The sequence below is a fragment of the Suncus etruscus genome, chromosome 1 (assembly GCF_024139225.1).
Source record: "Suncus etruscus isolate mSunEtr1 chromosome 1, mSunEtr1.pri.cur, whole genome shotgun sequence".
Taxonomy (NCBI): domain Eukaryota; kingdom Metazoa; phylum Chordata; class Mammalia; order Eulipotyphla; family Soricidae; genus Suncus; species Suncus etruscus.
Genome location: NC_064848.1, coordinates 59654031 through 59666600, shown reverse-complemented (window position 1 = coordinate 59666600; position 12570 = coordinate 59654031). Strand labels below are relative to the sequence as shown.

Here is a 12570-nt window from a genome sequence, read left to right as displayed (position 1 = left end):
GTTTTTTTGTATCTGAAATAAATATAAGTCTATCTTCTTTTTTTTTTTTTTTTTTTTTTTTTTGGTTTTTGGGCCACACCCGGTGACGCTCAGGGGTTACTCCTGGCTATGCACTCAGAAGTTGCTCCTGGCTTGGGGGACCATATGGGACGCCGGGGGATCGAACCGCGGTCCGTCTCCTAGGCTAGCGCAGGTAAGGCAGGCACCTTACCTCGAGCGCCACCGCCCGGCCCATAAGTCTATCTTCTATATATCAACCCAACCTGAAGATTCTAGCTTCACTATAGTTTTAAGAGCATCACTCATTCAGACTCGCCCACAGAACACAGACAGAAAAACTAACAAATAGCTTTAGGGGCTGAAGAGGTAACATAGGGGATAGGGCACTTGGCTTACATGCAGCCAACCTGGGATCAAGCATCCCATATGATCCCCCCAAATCCCCCATTTTTCAACAGGACTGATCCCTGAGTATAGAGCCAAGAGTAAGCCCTGAGCACTGCTATGTGTGGTCCCAAAACAAAACAAAAACTTGAATAAGTTGACAATTTAAAATGTACAGGTGTTAAGAGGAATTTGACTCAGAAACTTCAGTCTGCCACAAGGGCATTCTAGTACCCTGTGTAATATGACCATGAGGCTCAGGAAAATGATGACTAGTCAATAAGGGAAAAGTAACTTGTTGAAGTAAAGAGAATATAAGGTTTAGAAAAATAGCTATCCAAAATGAATTACAGGGGCTGGAGCAATAGCACAGCGGTAGGGCATTTGCTGATTTAGGACGGACCTCGGTTCAATCCTCAGCTTCCCATATGGTCCCCCAAGCCAGGAGTGATTTCTGAGAGCATAGCCAGGAGTAACCCCTGAGTTTCCCCCCCTCCCCCCTGCCAAAAAAAAAAGACAAAATGAATTAGAGTGTGGTGAGAAATCAAGCTATAAAGGATAAGTTACAAGTTATTTATAAGTTGCCTAAATGACTGAAGCTTTAGTGTACTTAGAATTTTGGTTCTTAAATATATTAGTCACAGATAATTTAATTTAACATGTTCTTATATGAAAATGTTTGTAAACACTGGCTAACCACTAGATTAGTAAAAGAGGCTAGCAAGTATTCAGACTACATAAAGTTAAAGACCACTGAGATAAGTCATAATCCTCATGGAATAGTATCTCACCACCACTGAACTGAACGGACAATAAACACTTAAATCAAAGGGAGAAACTGTTTTTTGGGCAAATATGAATTTTCATATTTTAAAGAGAAAAGAAAAAGTACCCATGTTAATCTGATCATAATAGTTAGAAAAACCTCAGTAATTGTAACTGGGATTTCCTATTATTTTTCACAAGAAATCATTTGGGCAAACATTTATATTCCTAGGTTAAAAGGAAGCTTCATAGTTACCTAAGGATCCACAAGACAGAGGCTTGCCACACACTTTTCCACATGAAGGGACAGGATCCATGCATGTTTTCCGACCACTGCTTCCAAGTTCGAGCAACTGGCTGAGCGGAGTTTGGCCACAAGGGCAACAGCGCACCAAATGGGGAAGGCGTGGGCATGGCTGGCATGGCTGAGGGTGGCACACTTGAGAACACGTATGGTTTCCACATTTCAAATCTCTGTTGAGAAAAGCAGCAGAATGTAACATAACTGTTGCATAAAATGCAGTTTTACTCTAAAAGATAAGCATAAAACCACCTTGGAGCCAGAGCGACAGCACAGTGGTTTGCCTTGCACGCAGCTAACCCAGAATGGACCTGGGCTCTATCCCCCTTGTCCCATATGGTCCCCTGAGCCAGGAGCAATTTCTGAGCGCATAGGCAGGAGTAACCCCTGAGCTTCACTGGGTGTGCCCCCCCCCAAGAAAAGATAAGTATAAAACCTTACTTGCCACATATCTTTAAGCAGCCAAAGTCCCCAAATCCATCAGAATTTCCTATTTCTGTTCCACATAGTACATCTCGGGCAGTGCTGCCACAGTAGCATACTTGAGGGCACAATGTCAAAAAACAAAAACAAAACAAAAAAACACAAATTAGTAACCTGCATGAGTTTTAAAATAATCTATCCAAAAATAGAAAGTGGGGGTGGGGAGAGCTGAAGATGGAATGGGGTTCAGCAGAGGAGCACTTCCTTTGCAGCAATAAAACCCTATCAATGACAGCAAGAAGAAAGGGGTGGCAAGGAGACAGTTCAAAAGTCTAAGTACATGGGTTCAATCTTCAGTAACACAAGGTCCCCTAAACACCATATAGCCCAAATAAAAATGAAAACAACCAACTACACTAAGATAAGATATGCTTATCTTAAGTGTTGATTATACTTAATACAGCAGCTCAAGGACCCATTTAAGATGTGGGGGGCAAACTACTATAAAGCGGTAGTTATTCAAATACTATGGACAGATTGATTAATGGAATAAGGACAGATTGATTAATGAAACAAAATCATTATTTTTCAGCTAGAGCCTTATGGATGAGATAGTGACTTCTTAGTTTAGAGGGTTGGGACTAGGGAGACAGCTCAGAAAGCACATGAGTATGATCAGAAATCGCTCCTGACAGGCTCGGGGGACCATATGGGATGCCAGGATTTGAACCACTGTCCTTCTGTATGCAAGGCAAATGCCCTACCTCCACGCTATCTCTCCAGCACAGCACATGGATTTTGATTCCCAGCACCGCACGTCCCTCCTGGCATCAGTAGGTGTGATCCTAGTGGTCCCCAGCATTGCTAAGAGCACTGCTAAGAAGCCCTCCCAAAATTCAGAGCTTTGTCTCATGTTAGTGCCATTTGAGAGGGATGCTGTCAAGAGGTGTTAACAAAGTCTAATAAGCTTTTTTATCTTCCTATAGTGAAGCTTGTTGGTGGTTCTCTTCTCAACTCTCCCCTCTCCTGCCTGTCATCACCTTGGTATGCATATGAACATGTACTCCACTATCTTATTTATAAGACTCTGGCTGAAAATCATGATTTCATTTAAATTAATCTGAGAGTCTGTCCTTATTCCAGCACCACAGTGTTCGCATTACTATAGCTTTATAGTACAGTTTGCCTCTCATATTTACTTTTCCTAGAAAAGCACTGGCTATTGAGGGGTGGGATATCATTACTCCATATTAATTTCAACAATGTTTGGTCTACTTAAAAAATGTCAAGGGTGGGCCCGGAGAGATAGCACAGTGGCGTTTGCCTTGCAAGCAGCCGATCCAGGACCAAAGGTGGTTGGTTCGAATCCCGGTGTCCCATATGGTCCCCCGTGCCTGCCAGGAGCTATTTCTGAGCAGACAGCCAGGAGTAACCCCTGAGCACCGCCGGGTGTGGCCCAAAAACCAAAAAAAAAAAAAAAAAAAAAAAAAAGTCAAGGGTAAGAGCTGGAGTGATAGTGGGTATGGTGTTTGTCTTGCACTTGGCCAATCCGGGTTTAATCCCCAGCATTCCATATGATCCCTTAAGCCTTCCAGGAGCCATTTCTGAGCACAGAGCCAGGAGTAACCCCTGAGTGCCACTGGGTGAGGCCCCAAAACAAAAACACAAAAACAAAAATGTCCTGGGTATTTTTTTTGTTTGTTTGTTTTTGGGTCACACCCGGCGGTGCTCAGGGGTTACTCCTGGCTGTCTGCTCAGAAATAGCTCCTGGCAGGCACGGGGGACCATATGGGACACCAGGATTCGAACCAACCACCTTTGGTCCTGGGTCGGCTGCTTGCAAGGCAAACACTGCTGTGCTATCTCTCCGGGCCGTCCTGGGTATTTTTATAGAGATTTGCATTGAATCTCTATGTTGCTTTGGGCAAGATTGCCATTTTGGGGGCCAGAGATATAGCATAGAGGTAGGGCATTTGCCTTGCACACGGCCGACCCAGGAGGGACCCGGTTCGGTTCCTGGTATCCCATACAGTCCTCCAGCCTGCCAGAACGATTTCTGAGTGCAGAGCCAGGAGTAACTCCTGAGTGCTGCTGAGTGTGGCCCAGAAACCAATCAATCAATGAATTAATTAAAAAAATAAAAAAGTTTATGGGGCCGAAGAGATAGCACAGTGGTAGCGCATTTGCCTTGCAAGCACTGCCCCAGGACCAATGGTGGTTCGAATCCCGGCATCCCATGTGGTCCCTGGTGCCTGCCAGGAGAGATTTCTGAGCAGAGAGCCAGGAGTAACCCCTGAGTGTCACCAGGTGTGGCCTAAAAACCAAAAAAATAAATAAAGTTAAAAAAAAAAAAAAGATTGTTGTTTTGACAGTATTAATTCCTTCAATCAACAAGCAGGATGTATGCATCACACCGGTGATGCTCAGGGGCTACTCCTGGTTATGCACTCAGAAATCCCTCCTGGCTTGGGGGACCATATGGGATGCCGGGGGACTGAACCACAGTCCGTCCTAGGCTAGTGCACAAGGCAGATGCCTTACTGCCTGAACCACCCCCCGGTCCCCCTCCTTTTTCTTTCATTATCAGTAGCTTTCTTTGTTTAGTCTTATCATTTGGTGTTTGGTTTTTTGGTTTTTTGTTTTTTTTGGTTTTGGGGTGACACCTAGCTGTGCTCAAGAATCCCTCTAGGCAGGCATAGGGGATCATATGGGGGGATTGGAACCATCATCTGTGTGCAAGGCAAACACCCTACCACTGTGCTGTGCTGTGCTTTCTCTCAGGCCCTTATCTCATTTTTTCCTTCTGGTTTTTGGGCCACACCCAGTGACTGGTGACTAGCTCAAGGGTTACTCCTAGCTATGCACTCAGAAATCACTCCTGGTTTGGGGGACCAGATGGGGCACAGGGGATCGAACCTAGGTCTGCTGCGTGCCAGGCAAATGCCCTACAGCTGTGCTATCCCTCAGACCCCACCTTATCTCATTTATTAAGCTGATTCCTAAGTACTTGACTTTCTGAGGCTCAATTGTTTTGCTTCTTTTTTTTTGGTCACACCAGCAGCACTTGGGTTATTTCTGACTCAGAGCAGGCTGGGGGACTATATGGGATGCTGGGGATCAAACCCAGTCAGTCCCCAGATGACAGTGTGCAAAGCAAAGGCCCTATGCTATCACTCCAGACCCTGCGGCTCAATTGTAAGTAATATTGTTTGTTTCTTTTCCAAGTTTCTCTCTCTACTTTATTATTTACATATAGAAATGCCCTGGATCTCTGTGTATTGATTTGGTAGCCTACACTTCACTATAAGTCTATTGTTTCTAAGGGCTTTTTATGAAGTCTTTAGGATTTTCTCAGTATCATGTCACCTGCAAATAAAATCTAATTTTTTGAGCCACACCCTGCTGTGTTCAGGGTTTACTCCTAGCTCTGCATTCAGAAATCACTCCTGATAGTCTTGGGGGACCATATAAAATGCTGGGGATCAAAACTGGATTTGCCATGTGCAAGGGAAACACCCTACCTGCTGTGTTATCACTCCAGCCCTTAATTTCTTCTTTTCTTATCTCTTTCTTGCCTAATTTCTATAGTAAGGACTTTTATTTATTTGTTTTTGGTTTATGGGTCACACCCAGCAGTGCTCAGGGGTTACTCCTGGCTCTGGGCTCAGAAATCGCTCCTGGCAGGCATGAGGGACCATATGAGATACTGGGAATCAAACCAGGTCCATCCTGGATTGGCTGCATGCAAGGCAAATGTCCTACTACTGTGCTATCTCTCTGGCTGTAGCAAGGACTTTTAAAAATGTACCAAAAACTACTTTTTCCTCCAACATTTCAGGTGAAGTTTGTCTTCTGGCTGACATCCCTGAGCCTATTTGAAAAGAAGCAGATTCCCCTCTCTTCTAGCTGGGGCCTGGTAGCCTCCAGCATGGCTGAACCTCTGCTCTCAGCTGGACCTTAATATCTCCAACAGCTCTATTCATCACATCTCACGCTGCTCAATCACACTCAGATCTCCAGTTATCGGCCCAAACTGTCAGGGAACAATTCCCAGCCTGACTCTAACAGATCACCCACCCTCAGGGAGACTAACTATAAAGATTCACCCTCAGCATAGCAGGTACACAAAAACACAATGGGGAGGGGGCTGGCACAACCGATCAGAACAGACAGTGGTTCAATTCCAGCGTCCCATATGCCACCACCCCCACCCCCCACCCACATGCCTGCCAGGAGTGATTTCTGAGCACAGAGCCAGGAGTAACCCTAAGCACCACCAGGTGTGACTTCCAAAAAAACAAACCAAAACAAAACACAATGGGGAAGACAAATAGAAGCCTACCAAGCTCAATGAGTGAAAACAAAAAGCATGAAAGACTACCAGCACCAACCAGTTATGTAAACTTGTACAGTGTGATCTTTGTGACACCATGTTGAGGATGTTTAATGAGCTAAAAGAAATGGCACAGGTAGTCAGCAAAGCACAAAAATGTATGAGAGCAGAAGTGAGAAACTACAATCAGAAGTTGAAAGACATGAAGAGTACAGAAGGTGATATAACAAAAAGCCTCAGCAATCAGAATAGAAGCAGCTGAGGAAAGAGCATAAGTATCGCCAACTGTGGACCCAACACTTACCCTGATTCAATATGCTCCGACAAGGCTGGCACTGACCCGCATGGCACAACTCAGTGCAATGGTGTTGACCACAATTTAAGACATTCCCACACGGGTTAGAACAATGAACCGAGACAGCCTGACCACAACGAACTGTGTGCCTGTAAAGAAAAGGATACAAAGAGCATTAATCTAACATGAAGTTTCTATCAATCAGATAAACTAACACTTCAGTAAGTCTTAGTAAGTTTAATAAAGTTAGAGAAGCCAAACATCTTCCCCCAGACCTGAGAACCTTCCTCTTGGCTATTTCCAATATGTTTTTGTGTTTCCTCCCTCTATTCTTTCTTCTATTACTTGTCCTTCTCTGTTAAATTTTCCTCCTTTGCTTTGTTTCCCCTCCTTACATTCTCCCTTCTATTTTTCTGACTAGTAAGGATCTAAAGGCTCCTACTAAGCATCTATTATATCAGACTTCCTCTCTGAGTTCCCAGAAGCAGCATGTCGAAAGGAGGGAAAAAGAGCTTAGCACACCCACAGGATCTGATAGATAGAAACAGGGATTAGGGAGAGGGTAGTTACAATGCACATGAAAGCAACAATGGCTTACTTCCTGGCATTTACAGAGTACTCCTGTACTCTGGCATTTTGTGAAGTCATAACACTTAAAGAACACACTGCATGCCATTGATCCAGATGGGAAAGTCATTCCCCATCTGGAGAATTAGAGATTTTTTCCCCTCTGGAGAATAAAACACTTTTTTAAATGACCATCCTGATTTTGTTTTAATAAACATTCTGATTTTGCTGACTTATCAATGAATGAAGCCAGAACTTTGTTTGTTTTTGGGTCATACTTGACAATATCATGAATCATTCCTGGCAGTGCTCAGGGTACCATACAAGATTGTTGGAGATCAAAGTTGGGTCAAAGCTTAGCACCCTACCCACTGTACTATCACTCCAGCCCATGAAGCCAGCACTTTTACACAAGCATTTCACAATCAGAGGTGATATGGTCAAAAAAGTCTTGTTCCAGGATAATGTCTCCTGAAAGATGGTTTTTGAGTTTAGTCCCTATTCACCTTTACTACCATATTTTCCGGCGTATAAGACGACTTTTGAAACAAAAAAAAAAGTCAACCGAAAATCGGGGGTCGTCTTATACGCCGAGTATATCCCGAAAAATGTTTCAATATGCCACTAACCGAAAATTGTCTGAATATTGCCACAAAACGAATTTTCCAACTATCCTGCACCAATCACTGCAAGACTGCTCGAACCGTCTCTCTAACTCAGCCAATCCAAGCAGGCTTTTTATGCATGCAAATTAGACAATGTTCTGGATACTGTCAAAAGCCTGCTCAGATTGGCCAGAGTCAGAGAGGAAGTCTATGACAGTATAACCTTCGAACCTTTGCTTGTTGTGATTGGCTCACTGTGGTACATACAGTTGCAGCACAGGAACAGAAGTTCTGTCTGATACAGCGAATATAGGCCTAAACCTATGTTTTAACTGCAAAATTATGGGGTCGTCTTATACGCCTGGTCGTTTTATACGCCGGCAGTACATATTTGTTTCAAAACATTCTGTACAGGGGCTATAAAGATAGGATTGCACGTAAGGCACTTGCCTTTTATATGGCTGACCTGGGTTCAATCCCCATCACCCTGTATTGTCTTGAGCCTCCAGGAGTATCTCTGAGCACAGATCAGGAATAAGTCCTGAGTAAGTGCAGGTGTGGTTCAAACACAAAACAACCAAAGCATTCAGTTTACAGATGAGCTTCCAATGTTAGCCCCATGGCTAATACCAGTCCTTTGAAGTAGATACTATACTTTTTTTTGGTTCTTGTTTGTTTTTTTGGGCCACATTCAGTGACGCTCAGGGGTTAATCCTGGCTATGCGCTAAGAAATTGCTCCTGGCTTGGGAGACCATATGAGACACTGGGGATTGAACTGAGGTCCGTCCTGGATCAGTCGCATGAAAGGCAAATACCCTACACTGAGATATTGCTCTGGCCCCTATAGTTTATGTTGTTGTGGTGGTTTTTGGTTCACACCCAGTGACACTCAGGGGTTACTCCTGGCTCTGCACTCAGAAATTGCTCCTGGCTGGCTCAGGGGATCATATGGGATGCCGGGAGTTGAACCACTGTCTGTCCTGGGTCGGCTTTGTGCAAGGCAAACACTCTACTGCTGTGCTATCTCTCCGGCCCAGAGTAGATACTATAGTTTTGATTATAAAAAACATGAAGCTCAGACTAATCAAGCTACTAGCCCAGATCAACAACCATCAAAAGGCAAGAGCCCAGATATGGACCCAGTTTTTCCTGGCTCAGAGTCTTGCAAGTGACTCTCAGGCCACACTGCTCTCTCAAAAGCTCAGTAAACACTAAGTGAAAGTATATCGTTGATACTCTGAATGATCCCATCTCGGTTCAGATAATTTTAGGGTATAACGGGACCTCAGAGGCGCTACCACTTTCAGTGACTCTACAGGTATCCCATTGCACTGTAATGAAAACAACAGATTTTGAGGTCACTTATTATTTTACTCCAAAATAGTCACAGATAATTTTCTAGATGCTGGGTAGTGTTCATGGCACAGGTAAATTGTCTGGCTCCTGGGCTTTGATGAGGCCTGGGTGGGTATTCCATTCCTGATAACTACATCCACTAGAGAGCTTAAGAAAAAAAGATCTGGGCCCGGAGAGATAGCACAGCGGCCTTTGCCTTGCAAACAGCCGATCCAGGACCTAAGGTGGTTGGTTCGAATCCCGGTGTCCCATCTGGTCCCCCATGCCTGCCAGGAGCTGTTTCTGAGCAGACAGCCAGGAGTAACTCCCGAGCACTGCCGGGTGTGGCCCAAAAACCAAAAACAAAAAACAAAAAAAAAAAAAAGAAAAAAAAAAGATTTTTTGGTTTTTGGGCCACACCCGGTGATGCCCAGGGGTTACTTACTCCTGGCTATGCGTTCAGAAGTCGCTCCTGGCTTGGGGGACCATATGGGAAACCAGGGGATCGAACCGTGGTCCATCCAAGGCTAGCGCAGGCAAGGCAGGCACCTTACCTCTAGCACCACCGCCCGGCCCCATGGAAAAAAAATCTAGAAAAAAAAAAAAAAGAAAAGAAAGAATAAAAGATCCTCATTACTAAGACAACTAACTAGAAATAGGTAATATCACTGTCCATTTAATTTCTTTCTTGGAAGACTACAACAGAATTAGGGTCAGCAGAGAAAACTACAATGTATAAAAAAGCAAGGGACTTTTCTTTTTTCTTTTTTTTTAGCAAGGGACTTTTCACACCTTCCATTTATTTATTATCTTTTTTGGTTTTTGGTTCACACCTGGCAACGTTCAGGGGTCCACATGGGATGCCGGAATTTAAACAACCAACCTTCTGCATGCAAGGCAAACGCCTTAACTCCATGCTATCTCTCTGGCCCCCCACCTTCCATTTATTTAAAATTACCTACTCATGTTTTGCTTTAAAAATCTATTTAAAACAGGGGCCCAGAACCCGGAGAGATAGCACAGCGGTGCTTGCCTTGCAAGCAGCCGATCCAGACCCTAAGGTGGTTGGTTCGAATCCCGGTGTCCCATATGGTCCCCTGTGCCTGCCAGGAGCTATTTCTGAGCAGACAGCCAGGAGTAACCCCTGAGCACCACCGGGTGTGACCCAAAAACCAAAAGAATAAATAAATAAGTAAATAAAACAGGGGCCGGAGTGGTAACTATTGGTAAGGCGTCTGCCTTGCAAATGCTAATCTAGGAAGGGCTATGGTTTTATCCCCTGGCGTCCCATATGGTCCCCCAAGCCAGGAGCAATTTCTGAGCATATATCTAGGAATAGCCCCTGAGCATCACTGGGTGTGGCCCCCCAAAAAAACAAATAAATAGGGGCCAGAGAGATAGCATGGAGGCAAGGTGTTTGCCTTGCAGGAAGGACAGTAGTTCAAATCCCGGCATCCGATATGGTCCCCTGAGCCTGTCAGGAGTGATTTCTGAGTGTAGAGCCAGGACTAACCCCTGAGCGCTGCCAGGTGTGACCCAAAAACCAAACCAAACCAAACCAAAATAAAAAAAAAAAATAAAAATCTATTTAAAATACCTGGCCCTGAGCACCACCAGGTGATGGTCCTTTTTCTCCCAACTTCCCCTCAAATTTTTTAAAATAATCACATGAAAAATAAAATCTCTGGAGTACAATGCCAACCTTACCTGGTCCGTCCACATTCACAGGTTTTAGTTGTAAAGGCAGGGCATGGTGGGCAAGGTCCGGGATGACAGAGTCTACAAAAGAAAGACTTAAATAATTCATACCCACATATCCAAATCCCTTCTCTCAAATGAGTCCTACTGAGCACATGGCAAAACATAAATCTATTTAAAAATATTTTAGTATTTCTATAAATGGTTATGCTATTTAAACGAAGATACCAAGAATTTTTTTGTGGGGGGTGTTCACACCTGGGTATGCCCATGGATCATTTTTGGCAGATTCTGGGGGGGCATATAGAGTGCTAGTTTTGAACCCATGTTGGGCACGTATAAGGCAAGCTCCTTATGTACTATCAATCTGACCACCTATACTTTTTTTCTATTTGGTGAAGGAGTAGGGGTATGTGGAAACACATGGGAGGAATACACTTAGTCAAGGTGCTAAGGGGATCATGCAGAAGAGGGATCAAACACAAGATTCCTGCATGCAAAGTATATGCTCCAGCCTTTTGAGCTATATTTCAGGCCACCAATAACATATTTATAGTGCCGGAGAAATAGTACTGAGGATAAAACCTGGGTTCGAGACCTGATACCATATATAGTCCTGCAAGTCCTTCCAAGAGTAAGCCCTGAGTGTTGTGTGCTCCCCCCCAAAAAAAATTTTTTTATGGGGTTGAGCAATAGTACAGCAGGTAGGGTGTCTGCCTTACACTTGGCCAATCCAGGTTCGATTCCCAGCATCTCATATTGTCCCCCGAGTCTTCCAGGAATGATTTCTGAGTGCAGAGCCAGGAGTAACCCTTGAGTGCCAGGTGTGGCTTCAAACAAAAATTTTTACATACAATCAACAGCATTATCATCTTAGACTAACCATAAAAGAAAACTGGCTTTATTTGGGTCTGACAAAAGTATTTCCAAAATTGTCTTGGCCTACTGAGAACAGAGTGCAGAGATAAAAATAGCTTACCACACAAGGCAAAACAGTCTAATGTCTGTTTCATGCTTTGCTTTGGGTAATGAAAGCAAGGGTTACTGTTTATGTTTCATTTTTGTTTGTGATCTACAGAGTCCTTCATAGTTGAATTTCAGATATACAGTGAATCAGGGCCCTTCCCACTACCAGTGTCAAGCTATTTCTACCAATGGACCAAGAGTGCATCCAATACCACCACTCTTTGCCCCCTGGCCTACCAATATTACAAGCCCCTTTAAGTTTAGATTGTTTTTTGTTTGATTTTTGGGCCACACCTGGTGGCGCTCAGGTGTTGCTCCTGGTTCTGCACTCAGATATTGCTCCTGGCAGGCTGGGTGACCATATGGGATGCTGGGAATCGAACCTGGGACAGTTCTAGGTCGGCCAGCCAAGTGCAAGGCAATTGCCTTACAGCTGTGCTATCTCTCAGGCACTGTAGTTTAGATTATTAAAGTTTAGGTCCCTTGATTCTATTACTGTTGACTTTGGCTTAGATGGGGGTTACTGTTTTTGGCCAACTTCCCTGTGCCAGATTTTTGTCCCCAAGATCTTAGATGTGTTAGTATTTGCAATTTATAAAACTCTAGGTTTTGTTGCTCCTATCCTTATTTTACCAACGCAGAAACTAAGACTTATAGAAGTTAAGAACTTGTCTAACATTACGTAGTTGTTAATAACTCAAACCTGAAAATAATAGGTCAAAGCCTATAGAAATGTCTTACCTGTAAGTAATCAATTGTTTTTCTATGATTCTGTGTTTTTTTTTTTATTAATTAGAGTTGATTAGCACACTATAAACTTTTAAGTAACTAAAGTCTGGAAATGAACCTTTTCTCAAGATGTAAAAGCCTATGAAATGCATTTTCTTTCTTTCTTTC

General features: G+C 43.7%; 1 protein-coding gene across 2 annotated transcripts in view; it reads right to left on the bottom strand.

The window, feature by feature from the left end:
• Window positions 1–12570, bottom strand: part of NFX1 (nuclear transcription factor, X-box binding 1) — a 78352-nt gene that overhangs the window by 41167 nt on the left and 24615 nt on the right. For both annotated transcript variants that reach the window (XM_049772970.1, XM_049772978.1), the window contains exons 6-9: window positions 10717–10788; window positions 6511–6650; window positions 1892–1991; window positions 1406–1623 (exon numbers count right to left, since the gene is read on the bottom strand). In XM_049772970.1, the coding sequence (XP_049628927.1) occupies window positions 1406–1623; window positions 1892–1991; window positions 6511–6650; window positions 10717–10788 (530 nt within the window). The remainder of the gene's footprint in view (window positions 1–1405; window positions 1624–1891; window positions 1992–6510; window positions 6651–10716; window positions 10789–12570) is intronic.